Raw genomic sequence first — 26,767 nt, 5'->3', positions numbered from 1 at the left:
GTCAGGGGACAAGTAAAATTTCCGTGGTAAAATTTGTTTCGAGAACAAAACTTCAATATTTTTCGAAAATAAAAAATGAAGTTTATTTAAATAGCTTATGATTAATCTGCGGACCAGCACACTTTTTTAACTGCAGGTATGTTATTTTCCGATAATAATTATTTAATGTGGTAAACCAGTCCACGAGTATATATAGCTACAGCCAATCACGCATAAGAAAACAATTTTAATCAGGGACCTATGTCCCTGTTTTAATAGAGAAACCAGCACACATGTGTATAGCAACAGCCAATCACGCATAAGAATTTTAAGATAACACTTTTCGTACAGTGCAAATGGCCGCATACATGTTCTAACGACCTGCATTCGATTTTTATATAATAAAACCACTTCAACGTCTAGCCATGACGCTAATCAGACCAATGATAAAATCAGTTTGGCGTCGGAAAAGAAGAGAAAAGCCAAGTATAAATATGATAAACACACAACGCCAAGCGGAAAAGAGAATTTTTTTAGTCTTGGCTAATTGATTTTCCTTGGCTTGAAACGTTGCCGATGTGTGTAAATGTAAACTTCGTAAGGAGTTTCCTTTATTAGCGGATAATTATATACTTATAATTAACGGAGATTATTTTATTTCAAGTGAATTGTCTAGTCATGTTGAGATTATTAAATATCCAAGATGGTATCATGTTAGTCGAACTTGTTGAAGCTCTCAAATATTAAGCTACTTTTTATATTGGTAATATTTGGAGTTCCAAAGAATTTAGCCCACATAAAAAGTATCTCTAAATTCTTTGCGCGTCTTATAAATAAGACTAGTATCATGTGTGACTTAAACGTGATCTTATTATATGCACATCTTGCTTGTATTTTTTGTTCAATTTTCTAGTTAACTATGTTTATAATTTAAAATAGAAGTTAACAAAAGTGTATGCTTGTATTATTTGCTTAATTAGTAATGACCTTTTCCTTTATCTATCTTAAAAGTACGGACAAGTACTTCTTTGGTACGGACAAGTGAATATGTGGGTCCAACTTGACATGGACAATTAGACTCTTAAAATATTTCAGAACCCCTGGACACAACTTCTGACCAAATTTGGTGAAAATTGGATGTAAACAACTTCATTTAGAGAGCGGACACCATGCTAAATGCTTGAAATGCACTAAGTGACCTCGTGACCTAGTTTTTGACCCGGCATGACCCATATTTTATCTTGGCCAAGATATCATCTAGACACAACTTCTGACCAAGTTTGGTGAAGATCGGATGAAAACTACTTCAATTAGAGAGCGAACACCATGCTAAATCCTTGAAATGCACTAAGTGGCCCCATGACCTAGTTTTTGACCCTGCATGACCCATATTCAAACTTGACCTTGATTTTGTCTAGATACAACTTCTGACCAAATTTGATGAAGATCAGATGAAAACTATTTGTAAAAGAGAGCGGACACTGCTGTGGACGCCGCCCACTCGCCAAGTGTGAAACTTAAAACCTCACGTTTTGAAAAACGGGCGTATAAAAATTAAGCACAAATGCACATGCACCAGTTTCACACTCATAGTTTTGTGCTCAACCTTCAATTGACCGTCAACACTCAGAAACAAAGCGAGAATGGCAGAATCAAACAGAATCAAATCAGAACAGGCTGCAGGTAACTTGGAGTCTGTTCAGGCATTATGCTGTTTTCTTCTTATTACTACCTTATTGAAAAGATTGCAATAAAGCCTAAAAACTTGACTTGGTAAGGACTCCACAACTCTCAAATTGTGTATCTGAGTGGTAAAGGGTTAAATTGTTAGTTCGCTCACCATGTAGTAGAAGGCAGCCATTTGGTACTGCCCTGCATTGTCATATGACACAGCCTGCTGTGCAAAGTTGACCCCATCTCTCTCCAGCTGGGCTGGATCCACGTCTCCTGTTGAACCATCATCACTCATTTTTGCGCTGAGAACTGATGAGACCAATTAATACTGTTGTTTCTTTGTTGTTTGGCATAGTAATTAATTTTCAAGACTTTAAGTTTTTGGATTTACGAGTTTTTTTTCATTAAAGAATGATTCTAAATTTTATGATCATCTGGTGTCACTTTGACCATGTGTTTCATGACTGGATTAAGGTCATTAAACCTGGCACATGAATGCCTGAAGTTGATTGACCATTACAATTGCATTATTGGGTAATAAACAATGGTATACATGGTCAAAGATAACAATGACAAATGCTTAACAGTCCAAAAAATAATGCACCCTACTACAATTTATACAAACAATTGAAGGCGTAACACAATTACTGATAAAACAAGAGCTTTGTCACAGACCTGACGGATGGACCCAAATGCTGCATTGACACAGAATATTTTGCATGTTGTCTTCACAAAAAACAGCGGACACCAAACTCAATGTTTTAAACGCAATAAGTGACCCCTAGCTTTTGACCCGGCATGGCCCATGTTCAAACTTGACCTACATATCATCTAGATACAACTTCTGACCAAGTGTGGTGAAGCTCTGATAAAAACTACTTGAATTAGAGAGCGGACACCATGCTCAATGTTTAAAAGGCCCTAAGTGACCCCGTGACCTAGTTTTTGACCTGCCATGATCCATGTTCAAACTTGGCCTAGACATCATCTAGATACAACATCTGACCAAGTTTAGTGAAGATCTGATGAAAACAACTTGAACTAGAAATGGCACGGCAAAGGCCGGCGCGTATCCCCACGCCGCATGTTTGACCAAGGGGTGCCCCAGGGTTGGTAATGGGGCCATGCATAGTTGAGATTGACTGTATAGTCATAAGAGATATTCAGTATCAATTTGAAATAAGTGGGTGTAGAAATGAAGAAGTTAATGTAAAAAAAAACTAAAACAAGAGCACCGCATAATGGGTGCCAACTCTCGGCTGCGGGTGCAGTTTTGAATAAATCAAAGCTGGTCAGAATTCTTTTTTTTTAGAGGTCACAGTGACCTTGACCTTTGACCTAGTGACCCAAAAACGCGGACATCGGACGACGAGCTGGCTATGACAATACCTCGGGTTTTCTCCGAAAACAGCTGAGCTAAAAATGAGTGAAAATTCCAAATAGTGCACTATTGCACATACGGTATGCTCATACCTACCATGTGTGTAAGTTTCAAGGTTCTAGTGCTAATAGTGTAGGAGGAGATTGTGGCCAGGACGGATGGACAGACAGCGGAGATAAACACATAATAGATTTCAAAATCTAAACGCGGACCCTAAGTTCAAGGTCAAGGTCACAGTGGTAAAAAAACTAATGCACATGGAAAGGTGTTGTCCAGATACACATTCATTCAAAATATGAAAGCAATATTTGAAGGGACACAGCCTTTTTGTTGTGTGAGCCTTTTCGAATCACGGTCGCAGATTTTGAAACCTGAACGCTGACCTCAAGTTCAAGGTCACAGAGGTCAAAAATCTTATGCGCATGGAAAGGTGTTGTCCACATACACATGCATACAAAATATGAAAGCAACAACTGAAGGGACACAGTAGTTATGAGCCTTTTTTGAATCGCGGTTGCAGATTTGGAAACCTGAAAACTGACAACAAGTTCAAGGTAAAGGTCATAGGGGTAAAAAATTGCAAGCGCATGAATAGGTGTTGTCTTGATACACATGCATACCAAATATGAAAGCAATATCTGAAGGGACACAGTAGTTATGAGCCTTTTTGAATCGCGGTCGCAGATTTTGAAACCTGAAAACTGACCCCAAGTTCAAGGTCAAGGTCACAGGGGTAAAAAATTGTGTTCGTATGAATAGGTGTTGTCTAGATACACATGCATATCACATATGAAAGCAATATCTGAAAGGACACAGTAGTTATGAGCCTTTTTCGAATCGCGGTCGCAGGAAAATCTCTGACCCGGCCACACCCCAATCCCCATAATTTTTTATCAAAATTCCATCGCTATCACTGTAGCACATATGCTCATAGCTACCATGTGTGTAAGTTTCAAGGTTCTAGTGCTAATTGTGTAGGAGGAGCAGGTGGCCAGGACGGATAGAAGACAGAGATAACCACAATAGCTCCACTTTTTCTCCGAAAAGCGTGGGGATAATTAGAGAGCGGACACTTAATACGGACCGACCTATCGACAGACAAGCTCACTCCTATATACAACCCTAAACTTTGTTTGTGGGGGTATAAAAAACAGTTCATATATTGCAGATTTTTATTTTATTGCATTATTGACAGTTTCTTTCTGGAGTATCTGTAAATGAAATGCTTATCTTTGAAAAGGTTGGTAAACAAACAGCCTTAAGACAAGACTATTGTCAACCTACCGGCTCCACCATTGTCAGAAATTCCAGATTTTTTTTTATATATATTTGTTGCCAAAGCAACCAAAATTTTTTATTTAGGAACAAAATGAAATGACGTGCATAATGTCCATATTGCCATCTATCCATGTTTCAAGTTTCATGAAAAAATATTAAGAACTTTAAAAGTTATTGCAGGATCCAGAAAACCACCATTTTCAGCAGTATTTCTAGTCTATTTGTTGCCATAGCAACCAGAATTTTTGACGTCGGAACGAAATGAAATGACGTGCATAATCTCCATATTGCCATCTATCCATGTTTTAAGTTACATAAAAAAAAAATATTAAGAACTTTAAAAGTTATCGCAGGATCCAGAAAACCACCATTTTCAGCAGTATGTCTAGTCTATTTGTTGCTATAGCAACCAGAATTTTTTATGTCGGAACGAAATGAAATGACGTGCATAATGTCCATATTTCCATCTATCCATGTTCCAAGTTTCATTAAAAAATATTAAGAACTTTTAAAGTTATCGCAGGATCCAGAAAAGTGTGACGGACGGACGGTGAAACCGGTAGGGGACTAATAACTGTTTGCAAAAAAAACACATGTGAAAGCATTTTTATATAAAGTGCAAACATATTCAAATAATCATTAGTAATGTATACTATGTGGTGTGGTATTTACAAGCACATGATATAAGTGGTTGATACAATGGAAGCTATGCTATAGTCTGGTTGAGTCGTGGTTAATTTTCATAAAGTTGTTACATCACAAATATTTTATAAATATATGACCATGAATCATAATGTAAATAATTATTAACCTTTCTTCTTAAAGATGTGTTGCTTTTTTTCAAATGTTTATCGTCTTTAAACATCAACATAATCGACTGTGTTGATAGTGTCAAACTACCATCATGAAAATAAGCTTCTGGTTGATTCTTGGGTTCTGATTGGCTGCCAGAATTTCAAGATTTGCATACTATAAATAGCCTTTAAACTAGCTGACCTTGCAGGACAGGTGAATTTCTTGTGAAAAAAAGGTCAACAGACAATGTAGCATGGTAAATACTCATAAATTAAACAATTTTGTGTTACTTTGAAACACTATATGAATAATACATAAATGAGGAAATACTTCATAAGGACCTATCAATAGCATGAACCAATAATTTTTTTAAACATAAATAATTGATGTCAAATGCCTGCAGGAATAATATTTAAGGTATTAGAAAGCATTTTCTTTTTGTTTTAATGGATTACTTTGAAAATTCTATTTTTGATGAATTTTTTAACAACAAGGGGTAATGAACTTTAAAATAATGTTATTGAATTTCTAACCAAAAACTGGTTCCATGGCAATACTGGATGAAATGCACACTTTTCTTCAAAACAATCCGAATTCTAATGCTTTTTCTTGATACAATATCTCCTATACTAACTAGAAATACCACTTTTGATCAGAAAATTAATACAAAAAGGTGTTTTAGTTGTTTTTAATTTCAATAAGCATACTGTTTACGTTCTGTTCATATCTTCCTAACAATCTGTTATGTCATCATTTTTATAGGACAATATTTAATGTATTGTGTTTTATAATTTTGAAATGAAAACATTAATATTGTTTAAGACTAATAAACAAAACATACTATTTAAAAGTGATTTTTGTTGTAATTATTGGTATTTTATTTTACATGTGTAGCAAGTTTAGGTAAATCTTTACCTATGTATTTTTTTCAAACTATATATATACAATTAACATTTTTGTACCAAAAATGTGTTATAAGATAAAAGTTTCTCAATAAAAATAACTAAAAATATATAATAACTCCAGGGTCTTCCCCAGGCCATTTAAGCGCCCCTTTCCGGGGCGCTTGAATTTCGAAATCAGAGTACCCGGGGTGCTTGAAATTTTCCGATCAGTGTATTCTTCAGTAAAAGAAAGTGGAGATTGTCCAAAAAAATCAAGGTTTCCCTATCAGTGTATCAATATTCCCTGTTTTAAAAGAGCACTCGGTACCTACTTTCACAAGTAATCGCCATAAACACCACATGGGGTAATGGATAATCCACTGATAAGAGAATAGCATGACGCGCGTATCGATTATTCTAGCCACATTACACGGTCATTTAAATAATGACAAGGATGTATCTGGTAATCCAGTCGTCAAACTGTGAAGTTCATCGTCCAATTGGTTACGCGAATGCTTATGAGGGCGGGGTTAACTATCGACCATTATTTTTGATTGACGTCGGTCATGAAGTAAGAGTTTATCCCAGCTTGATTAGCAAGTAGTTGTACCATTTGAGTAATATAAAACCGGTAATTAGTATAGTACAGAACATAAAAGACGGTTTCGGGCATCATCATCACACCTTTTTACTGTAAACAAGTGTTACCTGTGACTCATAATTAATACGAGAAATTAATTGCAAGTGGTAAACAATTAATTATTATGCGGTTACAATTATGTGATAACAATTTATTTAATTCCAATACATGTATATTTCAACATGTCCATTTATAGAACTGATTCACCTCGTTTTTCTGACATTTATTCGACACGTAATGCGCTTTAACAAATTTTCGTTGAATTAATTACGCACACTTGTAAATGTTTCGTCCGATAATCGATAGTTAAGAAGACTGCTGATGGCAACCGGCCGTGATCCTCGTGGACAACGTGAATTTCATGCATAATTCCGTCAAAACATTTATTTGACTCGTAAAGTGTGTAAACAAATTATCGTTGAATTTATAACGCAACGGTTAATATTTGTTGAAATCTCAAATGGGAATAATTAAATTTGTAATCCGAAACCCATTACCGTAAGTCGATGTTAACGCGTTTTTAATCCGAAACACACTTCCGAATGTAAATGTTACCGCAACGTTAAATATTTTTGCTTCAAATTAGCAGTGCAAATTTATTTTGTGTCGAATCTTTTTCTCAATTAAAAAGAGCGCGAAAATTATGCAGCATGTACAACGTCGCGTCTATTGCATACAAATGGCGTGTATTGAGCGTTTTAACAAGCACACAACAGGTCAGGGGATTGACGCATATTCAGAGGCAATATTTCATCAAATCTATAAATAGTCACTTAAAAAATGGCAAGGTTTGTTTTAAAGAAATAACTGAAAGCTTTTATCGTAAATATTTACCAGAAAGAGATTGATAAAAACGGAATAAACGGGATTATCGGGTAATAAATAGAAACTTGAAAAATAGTAAGTATACAGTAATAGAGTCGGGTTGAAACGGATGTATTGGGGAATCGTTCGAGTCGGGATTTTACTATCTGTGCGGAAAAGTTTTAAAACAATTAAACAATATAAAAAATATATTTTTAAATGACTGGCGGATTGTTTTGAAGAGTCATAGCGCACCAAATGACGTCTTTTGACGCTGTTTTTCTTTGAGTTATAACGCTCCACAGAACGTGAATTGACACGTTAAATTAAAAAAAATCAACGTCGGGAGGGGTGGCCCCTCCCGAACCCACCCCCGGGGCGCCTGAACAAATTCCTGGGGAAGGCACTGAACTCAAGTTTAAACATATGTGTGTCATAATTTCAAAAATAAGTGGGTGGCTGAAGCTAAAGTAACTGATAAAACAATCATAAGAAGGATAAACTGAAGTATGATTTTTCAATGGTTTATGTGCTAAATTTGAGATGTCTTTTCTGCAGTTATATAAAGTGTTCCTGACCAAAATCAATGTTATATTACTTTCAAATCATTTATGTATTGGTATACAACAAGAAAGTGGTAGAATATTTGCGGAAAACATAAGAATTTTTGACGAAAACTTGTCTGCTGAAATTTACCGAGATGTTCCGGAAATAACCGATTGTCGGTTTCCGAAAATAATACATGTCGTGGTTTCTGAAAAACAAAATGGATGTACCCAAAGATTTTGGTGTTATTGACTATTACTGGTTGATAAATGTATGATTTTGCTTCTTATTTGAAAAAGTGATGCTTTCAAGGCTGATAAACTTGAAATATGAAAGCTATTCGGTCGTTTGGCCTTTGTTTGTCAATACATCTGTACGATCGGTAATTTCCGTAACCACTCGTAAAATTGTAGCAGACACAAGTTTTAATCACAATACTTATGTTTTCCACTTATTTTCGACCACTTCCTTGTTCAGTAATAATACATAAATGATTTCAAAGCAATATTTTACTGATTTCAGCAAGTAACACCGTCTATAACCGCGAAAAAAAACATTCCGAACTTTTTGGTTTACGATTTTTATTTTCTAAATAGCTTGCATAGAGCATGGCATTGAATGTTATGCACGATAAATGTCTCTACTTTCTTGATTGGATGATTTCAGACTGTTTAATCCAATCAGAAAAGAGCTTTAAAACGTAATTTAGACCCATGTTAAGCGAGATAATGAAGAACCACTTTTTGGTTACTGCCGATTCGTGACATCACGAGTTGCCTCCCTTGTTGGTTCATGCTACTATCAAGTTATGATGAATTACACTATTTACTTGTTTTTTACGCATTTTTGGTCGGAAAAAAATGGTGACCGTGTCAAAACATTTTTCCGTTACAAACTGCATCATGTGCGAACGTTCTATCGCGAGATTTCACGCGATTTCTATACCCACGAATCAAACAGAACCCACGACTCAACCAGTAACAACCACAATAATATTGCATACCTGTATAAGATTGTACATTAATTATTTTTAGAGTGTCTCTATGTTTTGGACACCTGTATTTTCAAAGTATTATTTGTATCGATTTTTTTAAGGATGCAAAAAAAACTTATTAGCTTTAAGTGACTGAAAACTTTAGAGTTATAACAATCTTCAATCTTATCTCAGAACACTGACTAATTCAGCCTGGCTACAAAAGTGAACACAATCGTGCATGACAGAGCCTAATCTTTGGGTTGTTTCAACACACACATGTCAAATTACCTTTGAAAAAGATTTTACTAATATAAGTTTACAAACGTCATCTTGAAAAACGAAAATTGTCAAATATGTCAAGTTTCTATTTCGCAACAACGAAACGCTTTTATTTTCCAAGCAAGCGTTTTGCTGAAAATGCCTGGTTTTCGGCTTTTCATAAATGGGGAACCAAACCTGAAACATATGTAAATCCCGTACTTCATATTCCAGTATACATAGAGCATTTCAAGCAATTAGCAATGAACTCCGAGAATACAAAATTTGATGAAACCTACCATATCCAGGTAAAAGATGCAATATCAGCGATAGCCAGCATTGTATCCAACTGCCCAGTGAATCCCGTGACAATAGATGAATTTGAAAAAGCCCTGAAAACTATGCATAAAGGCAAAGCGGCAGACATATTGGTGTGAACATTGAGCATATTGCATTTGGCCCAGATATTTTAAAAACTCGTATACTTGCAGTGATTTACGCTATCTTTTAGAGCAAAGATATATCTACATGTTTAAAAAGAGGTATTCTATCCCCGGTGTTCAAGAAGAAGGGTGTTCATACGGAGGTGGGCAATTATAGAGGAATAACAGTTTTCCCTATTCTGTGTAAGTGATCGAGACTATCATAAGGAACAGAATTCAATACTGTATTTTGAATGTGAAAAACCCAATGCAACGAGGCTTTACATCAGGGTCCTCACCACTAAATGCTGCCTTTATTCTTGAGGAGTATTACCGCGAGTGTACCGACGTGAAAACACCAGCCAATGTTGTGCTTCTTGACGCTTAGTCTGCATTCGACGTGGTAGATCACTCACAACTTTTGCGAAGACTCTACCATGCAGGTATAAGTGGCGGACACTGGCTCCTCATGAAATCACTTCACGAAAACTCATCCAGTGTGATCAAGTACAAGCCCCACATTAGTGAACCCTTCAGTATATCCCAAGGCGTACGACAAGGAGGGATCCTCTCAACGGACCTCTGTAAACTGTATGTCAACCTGCTGCTGGACAGGTTAGTGGACACTGGACGTGATGGACGCATCGGCACTGTACTTGTCAATAGTTTTGCATGAGCAGACGACATATATCTGATGGGTAGAGACCATGGAGACGTGCAGCTCTTGATAGAAATGTCCCACACTTTTGCGAATGAAGAACGTTACCTTCTCCAACCCACTAAAACTGTAGCTCTAAATATGAAACATTCCAAAAGAATATCTGCGGCAGTACAAAACATTAACTTCAAACCGGGAGAACAAAATCTTAATTCAGCAGATTCGTCGATTCATCTAGGAATAACTAGAACAACATCAGTATGTGAGACTGCTGAAGTGAATATTGAAGGAAACATTTCGAATGCAAGGCGAGCACTGTACAGTCTCTTTGAAGCTGGTCTGCATGGTCACAATGGACTAGACCACAAGTCAATGCTGGATATATACAAGTGTTTCGTGTTACCTGTCCTCACTTATGGCATCGAAATATTTATCCCAAAAAGTACTTTAATTAACCAGCATGAACTCTTCCAACGAAAAACAATTAAACAATTACTGTCTCTTCCAAACAAAATTGCTGACCTCTGTGTGTTTATCTTGACGAAGCTTTTGCCAATTAAAGCTATCTACCACTTGAAAATCCTTAACTTTTTTAACAATATATGTGGTCAAAGTGAGACAAGTACTGAACGGCAAATTCTTCTGAGACAGCTCTCTGTGAAATCAGGAAATTCAGCATCCTGGATTAACTGTGTACGACCTCTGCCTGCGAAGTATGAACTAGGAGAGGCTGATGAGTACCTAGAAAAGCCCCTTAACAAGTCCCAGTGGAGATCGAAAATACATAAGAACTGTAGTCAGTTACTGGAAACAATATATTGGCAAAATATCCTCCACCTATACCTCCCTAAAATTCATGAACACTAAATACTCCCCTGGCAAGCTTCACCCTGTGTTACAAGTTGGATGTCTTTCTGCACTTGAAGTTACCAGACTACCAGTGAGGTTTAGGCTACTTACTGGCGCATACATACTTCAGGTGAACACGAGCCGTTTAAACCAATACGCCATTGATCCAGTGTGCCCGAACTGTAAAGAGGCTTACGAAACAGTTGGACACTTTAATCTACAGTGTCCTGCGTTAAAACATGTGAGAGACCCAGTTATGTGTGAAATATGGAATATTCTAAACTCTATAGGTGCAACCACAAACTCCCCTACACTATAGGCCCCGACTCTTTTTGACTGGTCAACTATTGTCCCAAATCAACCCCGATTTAAAGAGAAACAGGGTGCACTGGAATTTCACGTGAGAAGACTGTTCTTCTTTCTACACACTGAAAGATATAAACTCTATAAACAACTGTCCGGAAACCACGGACCTCTTGGCTAATAACGTGTGGTCTAGACAATTTATCTTATTCTATTTCATTTTATTTATTTTTCTTTTCTACACTGCTAAAGTAAATGCTGTGTAGTAAATTCTGTGTGTATATACGTGCATTGTGTTGTACTATATCGTGAAAAAGCTGCGTAAATAGTGAATACTCTGAGTGAAGGTGTGATATTCATATTGGATATATACTCCCAGCAACTGCTGGGGTTCGTCATTTCTGGCGGTGAAGATTAACATAACAGAACAGAACAGAACATAGGGCTCAAGATGACTGGCTCTCTCCTATACAGAGTTGTCTTGTGGTCATTGTTCTCACAAACAACATAAACCGTCGTGTAAGAGAATGGATGAAGGTCGTGAAGTTACTGCAGTAGTGAGGGTGCCACAATGATAAATAACTCGCACAATCACTGCTGGTTTTTAATTATCGCTTTCAATGTATATTTATATACCTGATGGAAATATATTTCATAATTTTTAAAATGGCTAGCCTCAGAGAGAAATCGTGAATTATAATGAAATTGTATATTTATACAAAATTTATATAAATCAATTGAAATAAAAAACACAATTAATCTCAAGAAACGTTATCAGGAGAGCAATTGTTGTTCTTATCCACTATCTTAAATTTACAAGTACGGTAACCCAGCCAGAAAAAAGTCCCCGACCTCCCGATTTCAAATTAAAGAGACACTACCTCGTCGCTATAAAAGCTAGCTCATATAGCAAGGCATTACGGTATTTGTTCTCCTAACACCAAATCCTGCTACAGTACCTTTACAACAGAGCACCGACTAAAACATACAATGGTAAAGACGGTAATTTCTGACGATTGCATCAAATTTACATATGAAAACATAAAGGCAAAAAGTGACACACATTTGTGTATTCGTGTCGTATCTATCGAAAAAGTATTGAACAGATTAGGTGATAGGTCGTCTTAATATAAGTAAACAAAGCAGTATGGTCCACCTTTAAAAGCTTTAAATCTATCAAGTTAGCGATGTATTAACCAAAAAATTAACGAAAACGGCGTAAAAGAAATATCGTAAATATGTTTGCCACAGGGTGAGAAAATTGTGCAGCCATTCCGGGACTCAAACTCGGGACACGTCGCTAACAAGGCGACTGCTCTACAGAGTGAGCTAACCGGACCGCTTACATACCTTATCACCAATCCCACTTAAGTTCGGTACCGTTACATTTTCCCATGCCAAGTTGGAATTCGTCCCTGAATTCGAGACAGAGATCAGTCAATTACTTATCCCGACAAACTCGCGGACAGGTTCTTTCTAATTCAGATTCAAATTCTAATTCAGGGACCCTGTCTATTTGTATTGCGAAACGATCGGGTTATAGGGTTTGTTCCAGTGTTTTTCCAAAAGCTGTTCCAAAAAAATGGCCGAGCATGAGTAAATATCTTTTATTTGTTATGCGCTTGTATACACACGCTGACAAAACACATCGTTGAAACAATACGGTACGTGTCCGCGCATTCAAAAATAAAGTCACGACTTCTGTTGCCGTTATATGTAAAATACCTTTATACAAAGAAACATGATTGCAATAATGGTAGTAATGGTTCCAGTGATTTTGACAAGGTTTGGTTTGTGGGAGCATTATTTAAACAGCGTCACAGTGACTCTAATCTTCAGAAAAGGCAGAAACTTGTTCTAATATAAGTGAATTCCAATTTTAATTGATTCCGTATTTAATAGTATTATGTCGGAATCCTAGGCTTTAAATGTGTTATCCAGTCTTGGTGTATGTTTGTATTCTTTTCATCTTCAACTTAAGTATGTGCACAACGGTTTCGATTGTATATCAGTATTTATGACTTTTGACGTCTTTGTTATTTTCCCAAAAGTTAATTTACATGTATTTTCCGAAAATTGTGTCAACGAAAGACTGTGTTAAGTGATCAATTTCGCATGCCTTAAATTATGAAAGCATGTAACATCGCGGTTGTTCTCTAAATTGTTATCATAACATACATGGGGCAGTTGCAAACTATGCATTTATGTTATCCAATATTTATGTTTGTTCTAGCATTTCAAAATATCGGTTTGACTGCTAAGCTCCAGTTACATTTCATAAAAACGTGCTATTTAAAGAACAATCATTTAAAATTTTGTTGTTTGTTCTTTTTTTTCCATATAGAATGTGAGGCATTTACACTTATATTTCTTTAAAATGTTTAAGGATTTCTTTAATGTTTTGTTTCTTAACAAGCTGCAATGACTCGCTTACAATTATACTACTGTGATATAAAAGAGCAACACGTGAATAATGATTGATAAACTATGGGATTTTTTTTACACGCAGACAAACTGAATGGCAGAGACATTATAATTTAGGAACACAATTAACGATCTTCTGTTATCATAAACAAATCGAGAATGAGGTCAAATTGTGTGTCAACTTGCATTTCACTGGAAGATTTGCGTTGGTATTGCAGTCCACGTAGAATTGATTAAATAAGATACATGTCATGTGATTGGATAACAAACCATATTAGGTATTGTTAGCAGTCTAACTTAAAGGCACCTAGTATTGGTTGTTATTAGAAATAAACATTCATAAATGACAAAATTTCATCCTCACTATCATCAATCTCATTATTAAATTTACATTATCAAAACTCTTTATCCGAATTTAACAGTAATTAAAACGTTCCGATGATTTCCTTAAATATTAAATAATGTTTTTAATTTAACTGTTGAACACTATTCGCTGTACGGGATAAGCCGGTGTTTATTCATCTCGAGATATTTTCGTTCAAACTGTGCTTACTTGCGATTTCGGTTTTGTTGCTGCCAGTGCCATTGTTTACTTGCAATTTGCAGAGTCTTAAGTATATTTCGATGAAATGCACCAAATGGGAATGCTGCATTAAGAAACACACTTGCAGGTATTGACGAATAAATTTTAGCTTTTAGTGAATGCAAGATGAATATGACTATGTTCGTGTATGTGAGAAATTAAATGGATAAGTGTATTAATCGCACCTTACTATTACGTACCGAAATTTACACATACAGTTGTTAGTTGCAGTACATAAATTGCTGGGGATTGCATGCATATCATTGGTTCGCGTCGAATTGTATCGCAACCAAGTTTTAGTCCAAATAATTAGACGTAAGCTACCCCGCTTACGTCTAAACGGCTACCGTCGTTTTCCTGTAGCAAATTGAGTTCAACTTAAACCAGGGCTCGTCCGTGAGGGCGACGTGGGCGACATCTTCGCCCGGCACATAATAATGTCGCCCTTAAATTACATGAAGGAGAAGTTGACTTCGCCTTCTTTTTTTACATCAACGTTTTTCTCTCTCAACTTTTTCTTCTAAAAATTCACTATTTTCACATATCATAAAGTCACCGATGACGCTTGTTATGTTATCACTTTATTATCACAGCAAAAGATCGACTGCTGTGAAAGCTTATCCAGGCAACTAGCATACATGGGCATCCACTCCAAACAATAACGGTTTAGATCAAAAGATCATAGCGAGTGTCATTTCGCCGACAGTTTGGATAGTTCTCTGTTCTGCAAGCCCAATTAGTACACGCCTTGCAGGAGGAGTTAAGCGGTACATTTACATCGATAGTTACTAATGAGATCGCGCGCATTGTACATACATATGCAGTAGTTTACCTGAGCGATGAAATGACGTCGTTATAGACATGTATTTACGCTCAAAAAAGTTTACACGCGCAACACATTCCCAACAGTAAATATGAATACGATTTATTCTAGTATGTTCTACTGTTTACTTGTTTCGTGTTTCAAAACTCTTAAACACTAATTATCCAGTCGATGTTCAATTTATTTTGTAAGACATTAATTCAGTACTATATAAACAAAAACTTACAACCCACCCGTGCAAACTGTAGTGCTAATTTCCATAATTTTATCTACCGTATCCATACGTAAACGACTTTATTTTATATACCGCAACCTCTTTGCGCGTGCTGTAAGTTGTCTTATGATTACGTGATAATTGATTGACCATTCGTTAATTACATGTTTTTGGCAGTCAGAAAAATTATTAAAGAAAAACAAAATTGATCAAAGGTCTGTTAATTACGTAGATCCACTACTGTAAAAGTCCAGCGAGTTTTGACAGTTTGTAAATCCACCGCTAATTATGAAAAACACCCATCTTATATAAACTGGAATCACAGTTCATTTTTATACTAACAAGTCCTAATACTACACAATAGACATTGAGAAAACACATTTCCTCGATTAGATATAAATTATCAGAGTAGAATAAAATTGCTACGTCATGACTCATGACCTTCGACATTGCACATGGCAGATGAATTGTAACATTCAACCCGCGTTCAATTCAAAGCTGGCGATTCAAATTACAAGTAATGGTGATTCAATAATGGAGAAAGCATTAACTGGATTTAACAAACATGTACGTGTAATAAGGTTTGTTAAACCAATAACAACAAGGACAATTTGGATTATTAAATGAAACAGGTAAGGCATTCTCAAGAGTACATATTTCGGATATGTATACAATTCGGATAAACAGTAATAGATATACTATATGTCCCATGCATTAAGATTGTGTTTTGTTAAGACTCGTTTTTACCACAATTTGGTGATTTCATGACGCGAAGAATTCCCAATGGCATTGGTACCGGACCTGTTCCCAATTGGGTGAAAAAAATCACTGACTAATTATCATGTATCGATACATTATGATGTAAATAGGGTTTGGATTGTCATTGCATTATTAAAGTACTGTTTATTTTTATGATGCACATGGAAATCACAAGTTTTATTTGTATGAATTGATTTTTGTGACTTAATATGACTTTTGTAAGGATTTATTGAATTTGAAAATAGTATTTGTTTGTCATTGATGATGATACTAAGGCTTGGTGTAATGAGGGGTATAAAACAAGCAAAGATTTTATTAAACGCCGAACAGAAATCACTTCTCCTTATAGTAGCCTCACTTCTCCCTAATTTCAGCTCAGGGAGAAGTCACTTCTCCCTCAAGTTTGAACCTAGGCTGAGCCCTGCTTAAACTTCAGTTTTTCTCGTTAAATCTTTGCTAATGCATAAAATTATAATTAATTAGACATAAATGTGAGCGATTACCTCTTAAATGTGTAAAAATTGTGCTTTTAAACCACTTATGTACATTTTTAAAAATAAACATACACAACACACGAAGTGTGTTTGTCGTTTATAGAATTACATTCAATTATCTTGAACGAAATTATTTTTTGAATAGGTTACACAAAACCAATTGTTGTTGTACAACAAACCACATCACTTTTTAGCTTTCTGTACTTTTTAATTAAATGAAACCTATATGTGTGTGTTTAAACTACCAGTTGTATCACGGAGTGTATATTGATAGGAGATGATTCGAGTATTTGACCCTTACTGTCGTAAATTCAATCTTATGCAAAAACTATTCATCCGATTTTATTGGTTTATACGTTATCTTGTTGCTTATTAATTCCTCTTTAAAAAAATATACGTTTTAGTATACTCCCGTTGTTATTAATGGATTTATAGCGAGATAAACACAAGAAATACACATTTTATGTTTTATGTTTTACCACCGCGCGTTTTACCGTGTTGTGGCTATCGATCTTGTACAATTAGCGTACAGCGAAGCGCCGAGGTTATACACTTTGATGTACCCACTCACGTCTTTTGTTGAATTATAGTTTCATTTCTCGGCCGATTTTGACAAATTATATATCATTAGAAAGCTTACAGTACAGGCAACGTGTACTTTGACAAACGCCACTCGTCGCGGTGTTCATTTTACGGTGTTCGCTTACCAAACGACCCCCGCGATGGGTGTTCAGATCAAATATTCGCGGGGGCCGTTTTCAATAAGGTGGACACCGCGAATCACCGCGGACCCATTATATCTACCGCGGTGTTCATCGTGTTCGCTAAAAATAAAATAATTAAATATAAACGTAAATTATTGATCCCTTTCATTTAAAGCGGGTATATACGTTGTTGTCAAATATTTATGAATTTATATAAAATGTGTAATAAACTTATTATATATATATTTAAATATAAATTAAAATAAAAGTTAAGAAGAACGTGTCGAAAAATGCGAAATAAGCCAGATATTTAATTCTGAATTTTAAAACGGCTGTACAGCCGAATTCGCTAGCATGTAAACCATACATGTACGATGTGAATCTAAACTTAGTTTAACGGTTTATTTGAATTCCTGCAACGATATCTATTCATACGACACACGAACACTAACTTCGATCCTAATGCAAAGACGAATGCTTCGGTTATTGTAGGAAAATATGTACGTCACAATCGACTCGGGGCGCTAATTTGTGCGATATATTTACTAATTTTGAACTTCTTTCAAAGATCTTAAAGAACGTTATTTCAACAAACGAGTCCAGTGCTGAAATGGAAGAAACCTGAAAGACACAAAATATAATCTGTTAAAATACATGTGTATAATATGAATAGAAAAAACCAACAGTTTACGATTGCAGTCGTTGCAATCGACAGTTGACAATTTCTAAATTTCGTAGCATACTGATGCAGTACGTTATTTCAGACAGTACAGGCAGACGCAAATAAATAAATTATTTAATACTCACTTTCTTTATAACTCGATATGTGTTGTTAAAAAACGGCGATTGAATTGCTTAACACCATACCAGTTAATAGACTTGATGATCTAAGCGCTTTATTTACGTTTCCGACTTTACGTGCTGTCCGAATTTAAAGTGATGGGCATTTTGTTACTGTTGAATTGAGCTGAAAAGAAACGGGTGAAAACAATAAGTTATAATGAATGTGGTATCTGAAATTATCTACAACTCATCTTGTTACCGGTTGTTTATAAAAAATATATATTATTTTCGATATGTTACATGACTCACCCATCCTTCTAAGCTGAAATGATCCGTAAAACCAAATTGTGTCATTGTGTCGTATGAAAGAATCTGCTAGAAAACTACATTTAGACTCGCATCGTACATCGATTCATTTCTGTCGTAAGTTGTCAAAACGAAAGTACGGTTGATATTCAAATGGATTATTTTTCTTTTCGGGATATTGTTTAATTATGTTGATGCTGCATTAACAAATACAAGTGTATATCGAGCGAAAACACAAAAAATAAACAACGGTTACGATACACACCTACATTGTATATTGCAAATACTGTTAGTTGCCCATAATATCACTTTAAGTACGCATAAATTTGCACATACATGAAGTTTATTATGTTCATTTGTACATTGTACATGTACATGTAAATTTAAAACTCTTGAATGACCATCGCAGACAGGTATTACATGTATCAATGGCCGCGCGGCATTGCGGTGATCACGGGTGTTCCAGTTAATGATAGCGTGCAATTGCGGCGATTTCAGGTGTTCGCCGAACACCGCGGTCAGTAGAGTGTCCGCCCCCGCGAAATGTCACCCATCGGGAAAATTGAACACCGCGGACACGCGTTTTTGTCAAAGTACACGTTGCCTGTACTGTACGTTACGTAGTAAACAGATATACAAACATATATTAAGTTTTTCTTCTGATTTCGACAGCCAGGCGAGTTATAACTTTAACTTTTGCAAATATCATACCGTATTGGAGTTTTAGAATCTAGATTTACGGTTGACATGTTCGTACTTAATACCAATTTGTAGCGTTTATATTTGGAGTTCAGTTTTAAAAATGACATCTTGCTTAGGCAGTGCTCACTCTGGCCTTCAGAAAATAATAGCCATATTTTTTTTCCTTAAAAAAATAATAGCCAAAACATATGCGGACTTTTCCGCAAAACGGTACTGAAGGCAAAAAGAAAGAAAAAACCATGAATCTCATTTTATCTATGTTTTATTAAATGTATATCTATTGATTTAAGTTATAATATATATATATACTCAAAAACAAGCATAATATCAGTGTGTCATTTTCTTATAAAATATTATCATGGCTTTACAATAAAGAATACAATCAATGTTGTGGGTGTGACTTAAACCAGATCTCAGCTACAGTTACATACACATAAGAATTAAGGGCAGAGGCCCCAACCCACCCAGAGCACTAATTATACTATTTTTTATAGTTTTTCCAATTGCAATTTTTGGTGAATACTCGAAATATTATAAACCACACCTTCCGTATCACCGCATGTGTATTCGTCATTCTATTTTTGCTGTTATGAACTTCGAAAATAAATCATAATGGACGAAAAAAATACAGTATCCGAAAACGGTAATCCGAAAAATTGTACGCGTTTTGCACATGAAATATGCATAATATAAAATATTAATATGCATAATCTAAAATGTGCATATCGTTCGACTACTTTATCTCTTAATACGGCGTTTGCCATCGGCCGCAATATTGTAGGCAGAGGCCAATATCAATTGTAAATGATTTATTCCAAAAATAACACTTTCGCAATGCCGATCATGTTTACATCAATTAACGTCACAGCGCGTGAGTTAAAATACACCACCTTAGTGTAATTCCAAACACGTGTTTCGTTAAAATTAGCTGACCATGGCATATGCCGGGTCCCTTTGAATTGGGAAAACCAGGTTACCTGGTTAAAAATTGGAATCATTATGTTAAAGCAGACGACAAACAGCGGTAATTACGGGGATAATTAGTTGATGGCGATTAAATAATTATTTCATCAAGCAATGTTCAACGTAATCTAATTGCAGAAAAAACGGCGTGCAAAACAAAACCAGCGGAGCCAACAATATTAGCGGCGATTTTCAATAATGACGATTAAATAATAATTGGCGAAAAATTAACAAAGATCTAACAGTTACCGATAATTGGTAAAGCACAGGGAGATTAAAGACGTTTTTTTCCGAAATATATCACTGCTGTCGGACACTGATTGAGAAAAATGCTCTAGGCCACAATGTCGCAGAAGTTATTGACGCGTGTATGACAATACACAGGGTCGAGTGTGTACACAGGTAATCTCGTTATCGATTTTTCCTGCTTGATGGCCCGATTTGCAGGCGTTTCGCATTCGCCGGACAACATTTAGTGGCAATTTGTTTTTTTATGTAGGCGGATAAAATAATCGCCATTTTTTCTAGACAATTTTAAGAAATAATAGCCAGTTGGATAAAATAATCGCCATTGGCGATAATGTCTGGCAGCAGCGTGAGCACTGCTTAGGAGAATAGAATTCTGTATACGATAGAAAAAAATTGTTTAAAACCGAAAGTAATTAAGGAATGAAGGCGGAAGAAAGAAGCGCGCGTTCCTAACGCACTGAACTGATGCTACGGTCTTGGCGATTATGCTTTTGTTTAGAAACCAGCCATTGAATTTCCTTTGCCATGATTATTATATTTTTTATGGAATATATTGTGGTATTTTGTTCACGAAACATATCAATAAAGCTTATTATAAATACATCTTAATAAATTAACGATTTCAGCTCTTGTTTATAACACAGAAAGGGTGATAAATTTATGATGAAACAGCGTATATAGCGGATCCTCTCGATTTTATTCGGCTTTGCATGCATACTTGAAATAAAATGGGTGTCAAAAACATTCATCGTTTGCTGTTAATTATCAACGAGGGAATTATGTATAATTATATGAAATGTTATTTACCTTAAATTATCAATTTATTAAAGATTCTTGAAAATCACGGTCGGTGTTACGCGGGTCATTTCGTATTTTGACATCAGGGCATCATGTCCAACTATTCAAAATCAGATCTTTTTCACTGGGACGATGACGGCTTAGATTTAGACAGGCAGACAGATAGTTTATTCAGACTTATGCAACAGTACATCGTCTTCAACTCAAATATATAAATTATTTTTAGACGAATTGTTAGGTGATTACACATATAGCAGTGATGATTCTGAGAATGTTGCCATGTTTCTTATCCGTGTAATCTAGAGTCCGTGGTTTGAGCATTTTTATCGCGGTGTTCAATAAAAGATATCTCAATAATCTTGTTTATTGATAGATCTGTGGTTTTATTGCCCTGTGTTCAGCACAAACCAATTATCTCTTTATGATCAGATACTGTGCCGACCAATACTAAATAACACTATGGTGTCATACGCCACAGCAGGGACCTATACTTGTGATCATGGAGTCTTAGTGAAAGACTTAAAAAAGTATGTTGTTTCGCTTGCGGTTGTTAAAGCCAAAACGGGGCTTCCCAGCTGGCACAGCTGCTGATATTCGGATCTGAATACCTAAACTTATTCAGACCTTATTCTTAACCGTTGCGCGTTTTACGATATCGGATTTTAGGCGGGAATACAACTCAGTGAAACTATTCGATTTCTTATACAACATTAAGCATATTAACAGTTATTAAAATTAACAATATCAGCGACATCTTTTTAAAGACTAAACACCTTTTCAAGTATCGAATTTAACAAGTCAATAAAATATATTAATACCAAAAAAGGTTTCATTTAATATTGTTCACATTCAACCTTTAAATGAAAGTGTCGCTTTAACTATTTTCCGTGTCTTATTAAGCCGCGAATCGTTTGCTAAAAACAGTTAACAAAAAGGGCTACACGTTCTAATTCTTAATGAAATACAAAAATAAGTATAACATAATTATTAACGTCCATAAACACACACGGCAAGATCAAAGTTTTAATGGAAAACTAATATGACATTCCACTTAAATTATTATTTTCGTCTAAATCAAATACTATATATAGAGAAACAATGTATTTATAACCGACCAATGAGGTAACATTATGCAACTTTCAATTTACACAGTGCTATATGGCAACAATATGGAATTTGAACAGTGGTAGTGTTTTAAGGTCTGGACTATCATTACTTGTAAGTTTGTATAAACATTTTTCTAATGCAATAAGTAAAATAATGTTTATATTTTATGTTTAATAATTTATTGCATGATTATTCTGTGCTGTTATATGAATTTGATGCCGTTAAAGCTTCCGACATGAATTCATGTCGGAACGATGCTATTGCAAAATAACGTTAAACAATATGAGATCGATGTAAATCGACCTCATATTTATAGGAGTAAACCAAGTTTATGATATGAAACTTCTTGGTAAAATCTTATTTTTTAGAAAATATAATATTTTAGGCAATTTTTAAAGAATTTTTGCTTTCGGATAACATTAGCAGTGTGTGGTTTTTTCACCATTATCCAGTGCCTTCCCCAGGAATTTGTTCAGGCGCCCCGGGGGTGGGTTCGTGAGGGGAGTCCCCTCCCGACCTTGATTTTTAGCTCATCTATTTTTTGAAAAAAAATTATGAGCTATTGTCATCACCTTGGCGTCGGCGTCGGCGTTGGCGTTGGCGTTGGCGTCGGCGTCCGGTTAAGTTTTGCGTTTAGGTCCACTTTTCTCAGAAAGTATCAATGCTATTGCATTCAAACTTGGTACACTTACTTACTATCATGAGGGGACTAGGCAGGCAAAGTTAGATAACTCTGGCGTGCATTTTGACAGAATTATGTGCCCTTTTTATACTTAAAAAATTGAAAATTTTGGTTAAGTTTTGCGTTTAGTTCCACTTTTCTCAGTAAGTATCAATGCTATTGCATTCAAACTTGGTACACTTACTTACTATCATGAGGGGACTGGGCAGGCAAAGTTAGATAACTCTGGCATGCATTTTGACAGAATTATGTGCCCTTTTTATACTTAGAAAATTGACAATTTTGGTTAAGTTTTGTGTTTAGGTCCATTTTATTCCTTAAGCATCAAAGCTATTGCTTTCATACTTGCAACACTTACTAACTATCATAAGGGGACTGTGCAGGCAAAGTAATGTAACTCTGACTGGCATTTTGACAGAATTATGTGCCCTTTTTATACTTAGAAAATTGAAAATTTGATTAAGTTTTGTGTTTAGGTCCACTTTATTCCTACAGTATCAAAGCTATTGCTTTCATACTTGCAAGATTTATGAACTATCATAAGGGGACGGTGCAGGCAAAGTTATGTAACTCTGACTGGCATTTGGACGGAATTATGGGCCCTTTATACTTAGAAAATTGAAAATTTGGTTAAGATTTATGTTTTGGTCACTTTACCCCTAAAGTATCATAGATATTGCTTTCATACTTGGAACACTCACAAACTATCATAAGGGTACAGTAAAAGGACAAGTTGCATAACTCTGGTTGTCATTGTTACGGAATTATGGCCCTTTTTTGACTTAGTAACTTTTAATATATGGTTAAATTTTGTGTTTCGATCCACTCGAAGTATCAAGGCTATTGCTTTCAAACTTCAAATACTTACATGCTATCATGAGGTTACTGTACCTGGCAACTTGAATTTTACTTTGACCTTTGAATGACCTTGACTCTCAAGGTCAAATTATTAAATTTTGCTAAAATTGCCATAACTTCTTTATTTATGATTAGATTTGATTGATACTTTGATGAAACTACTCTTACCTGACATACCACAATAGACTTCACCCAAACCATCCCCCGTGCCCTCCCCCCCCTCCCCCCCCTCCCCCCCCCCCCCTATTTTTTTTTTTTTTTTTTTTTTTTTTTTTATAAGATCATCTCACAAATGACCACCACACCCTCACACTATACCCCCACCCCACCCCCCACCCCCCCCCCCCCCCAAATTTTTTTTTTGATTTTTTTTTTTTTCTTTTTTTTTTAAGATCATCTCACAAATTATCACCACACCCTCACACTATACCCCCCCCCCCCCCCCCCCCCCCCGATTTTTTTATTATTATTTTTTTTTTCGCTTTTTTGGAAGATAATGTAATAAATGTCCACAACCCCACACTATACACCCCTCTTCACTCCACTCCTCCCTCCTTTGTGATTGAAAATGAGAGTCCCTTCACCTTTAAAAAGAAAATAGATGAGCGGTCTGCACCCGCAAGGCGGTGCTCTTGTTTTTAATTTAACGTGTCAATTCACGTTCTGTGGTGCGTTATAACTCAAAGAAAAACAGCGTCAAAAGACGTCATTTGGTGCGCTATGACTCTTCAAAAAAAAAAACAGTCATTTAAAAATATATTTTGTTATATTGTTTAATTGTTTTAAAACTTTTCCGCACAGATAGTAAAATCCCGTCTCGAACGATTCCCCAATACATCCGTTTCAACCCGACTCTATTACTGTATACTTACTATTTTTCAAGTTTCTATTTATTACCCGATAATCCCGTTTATTCCGTTTTTATCAATCTCTTTCTGTTAAATATTTACGATAAAAGCTTTCAGTTATTTCTTTAACACAAACCTTGCCATTTTTTAAGTGACTATTTAAAGATTTGATGAAATATTGCCTCTGAATATGCGTCAATCCCCTGACCTGTTGTGTGCTTGTTAAAACGCTCAATACACACCATTTGTATGCAATAGACGCGACGTTGTACATGCTGCATAATTTTCGCGCTCTTTTTAATTGAGAAAAAGATTCGACACAAAATAAATTTGCACTGCTAATTTGAAGCAAAAATATTTAACGTTGCGGTAACATTTACATTCGGAAGTGTGTTTCGGATTAAAAACGCGTTAACATCGACTTACGGTAATGGGTTTCGGATTACAAATTTAATTATTCATATTTGAGATTTCAACAAATATTAACCGTTGCGTTATAAATTCAACGATAATTTGTTTACACACTTTACGAGTCGAATAAATGTTTTGACGGAATTATGCATGAAATTCACGTTGTCCACGAGGATCACGGCCGGTTGCCATCATCAGTCTTCTAACTATCGATTATCGGACGAAACATTTACAAGTGTGCGTAATTAATTCAACGAAAATTTGTTAAAGCGCATTACGTGTCGAATAAATGTCAGAAAAACGAGGTGAATCAGTTCTATAAATGGACATGTTGAAATATACATGTACTGGAATTAAATAAATAGTGTTATCACATAATTGTAACCGGGAGTCATTTGAACAACTTACTCGCTATAATAATTAATTGTTTACCACTTGAAATTAATTTCTCATATTAATTATGAGTCATAGGTAACACTTGTTTACAGTAAAAAGGTGTGATGATGATGCCCGAAACCGTCTTTAATGTTCTGTACTGTACTAATTACCGGTTTTATATTACTCAAATGGTACAACTTATTGCTAATCAAGCTGCGATAAACTCCTACTTCATGCCCGACGTCAATTAAAAATCATGGTCGATAGTTAACCCCGCCCTCATAAGCATTCGCGTAACCGATTGGACGATGAACTTCACAGTTTGACGACTGGAAAGTTACCAGATACATCCTTGTCAGCATTTAAATGACCGTGTAATGTGGCTAGAATAATCGATACGCGCGTCATGCTATTCTCTTATCAGTGGATTATCCATTACCCCACGTGGTGTTTATGGCGATTACTTGTGAAAGTAGGTACCGAGTGCTCTTTTAAAACAGGGAATATTGATACACTGATAGGGAAACCTTGATTTTTTTTGGACAATCTCCACTTTCTTTTACTGAAGAATACACTGATCGGAAAATTTCAAGCGCCCCGGGGACTCTGATTTCGAAATTCAAGCGCCCCGGCAAGGGGCGCTTAAATGGCCTGGGGAAGACCCTGATTATCGGAATGAGGCAAGGTCCCTTTGTATTAGATATTGTGGTGTTTTAACCAAAATTAGGAAATTTAGTGTTGTTGTTTTGCTAATAAATGCCTAAAATTGAGAATTAAAGTTTTTGTTCAATATTATGTTTATGCTTTATGCGGCCTTGTTGAGACGCGGGTAATTTTCATAAAGTTGTTACATCACAAAAACTTGATAAATATATGACTATGAATAATTATAAACATAACTATTAACCTTTGGTCTTTATATTTTTTGCTTTTTGTTTAAATTGTATTGTTTGTAAAATAATAAATAATCGATAGCGTTGATACAGCAGTTTTTTGCCTAATTGTGAAAAGTACCGGTTCGATACCATACCATTTGGGAAATATTTGCGAAAAAAACAATGAAATTGGTTTGCCAAATTGTCAGGTTTGGAATTTTGGGTCTTTTAAATTGCTTGGTAAAAATTGCACGAAACCAATTCAGATTTTCATTTGCATGCATTTTGGCTTGAAATGCATAGTTTCAGTGCTCATTTTATTTGTTCACTTTCAGTTCATGCACTTTTGCAGGGTTTTA

The 26,767-nt window shown here is 35.6% G+C and overlaps 2 protein-coding genes across 6 annotated transcripts in view; one reads left to right on the top strand and one right to left on the bottom strand.

The window, feature by feature from the left end:
• The window catches only part of LOC127855422 (calpain-7-like), a 46,442-nt gene extending 37,063 nt beyond the window's left edge, over positions 1-9,379 (bottom strand). Inside the window, exons 1-2 of one of the 4 annotated variants that reach the window (XM_052390963.1) lie at positions 9,246-9,379; positions 1,820-1,962 (exon numbers count right to left, since the gene is read on the bottom strand). In XM_052390963.1, coding sequence (XP_052246923.1) covers positions 1,820-1,948 — 129 coding nt within the window. In that variant the 5' untranslated portion in view covers positions 1,949-1,962; positions 9,246-9,379. Of the gene's footprint in view, positions 1-1,819; positions 1,963-5,123; positions 5,143-8,984 lie in introns of those variants that run through there. The other 3 variants (XM_052390962.1, XM_052390965.1, XM_052390964.1) reach the window with 3 other exon arrangements.
• A 5,038-nt stretch (positions 9,380-14,417) lies between these two features.
• LOC127855323 (fibroblast growth factor receptor 3-like) overlaps positions 14,418-26,767 on the top strand; it is an 81,507-nt gene continuing 69,157 nt past the window's right edge. Inside the window, exon 1 of one of the 2 annotated variants that reach the window (XM_052390798.1) lies at positions 14,418-14,542. The gene's annotated coding sequence lies outside the window, so the exon portion shown is untranslated. The remainder of the gene's footprint in view (positions 14,543-26,767) is intronic. The other variant, XM_052390802.1, reaches the window with a different exon arrangement.

Source organism: Dreissena polymorpha, chromosome 13 (assembly GCF_020536995.1).
Source record: "Dreissena polymorpha isolate Duluth1 chromosome 13, UMN_Dpol_1.0, whole genome shotgun sequence".
NCBI lineage: Eukaryota > Metazoa > Mollusca > Bivalvia > Myida > Dreissenidae > Dreissena > Dreissena polymorpha.
Note: the sequence above shows the minus strand (reverse complement) of the source record. Positions and strands in the feature narration are given on the sequence as shown.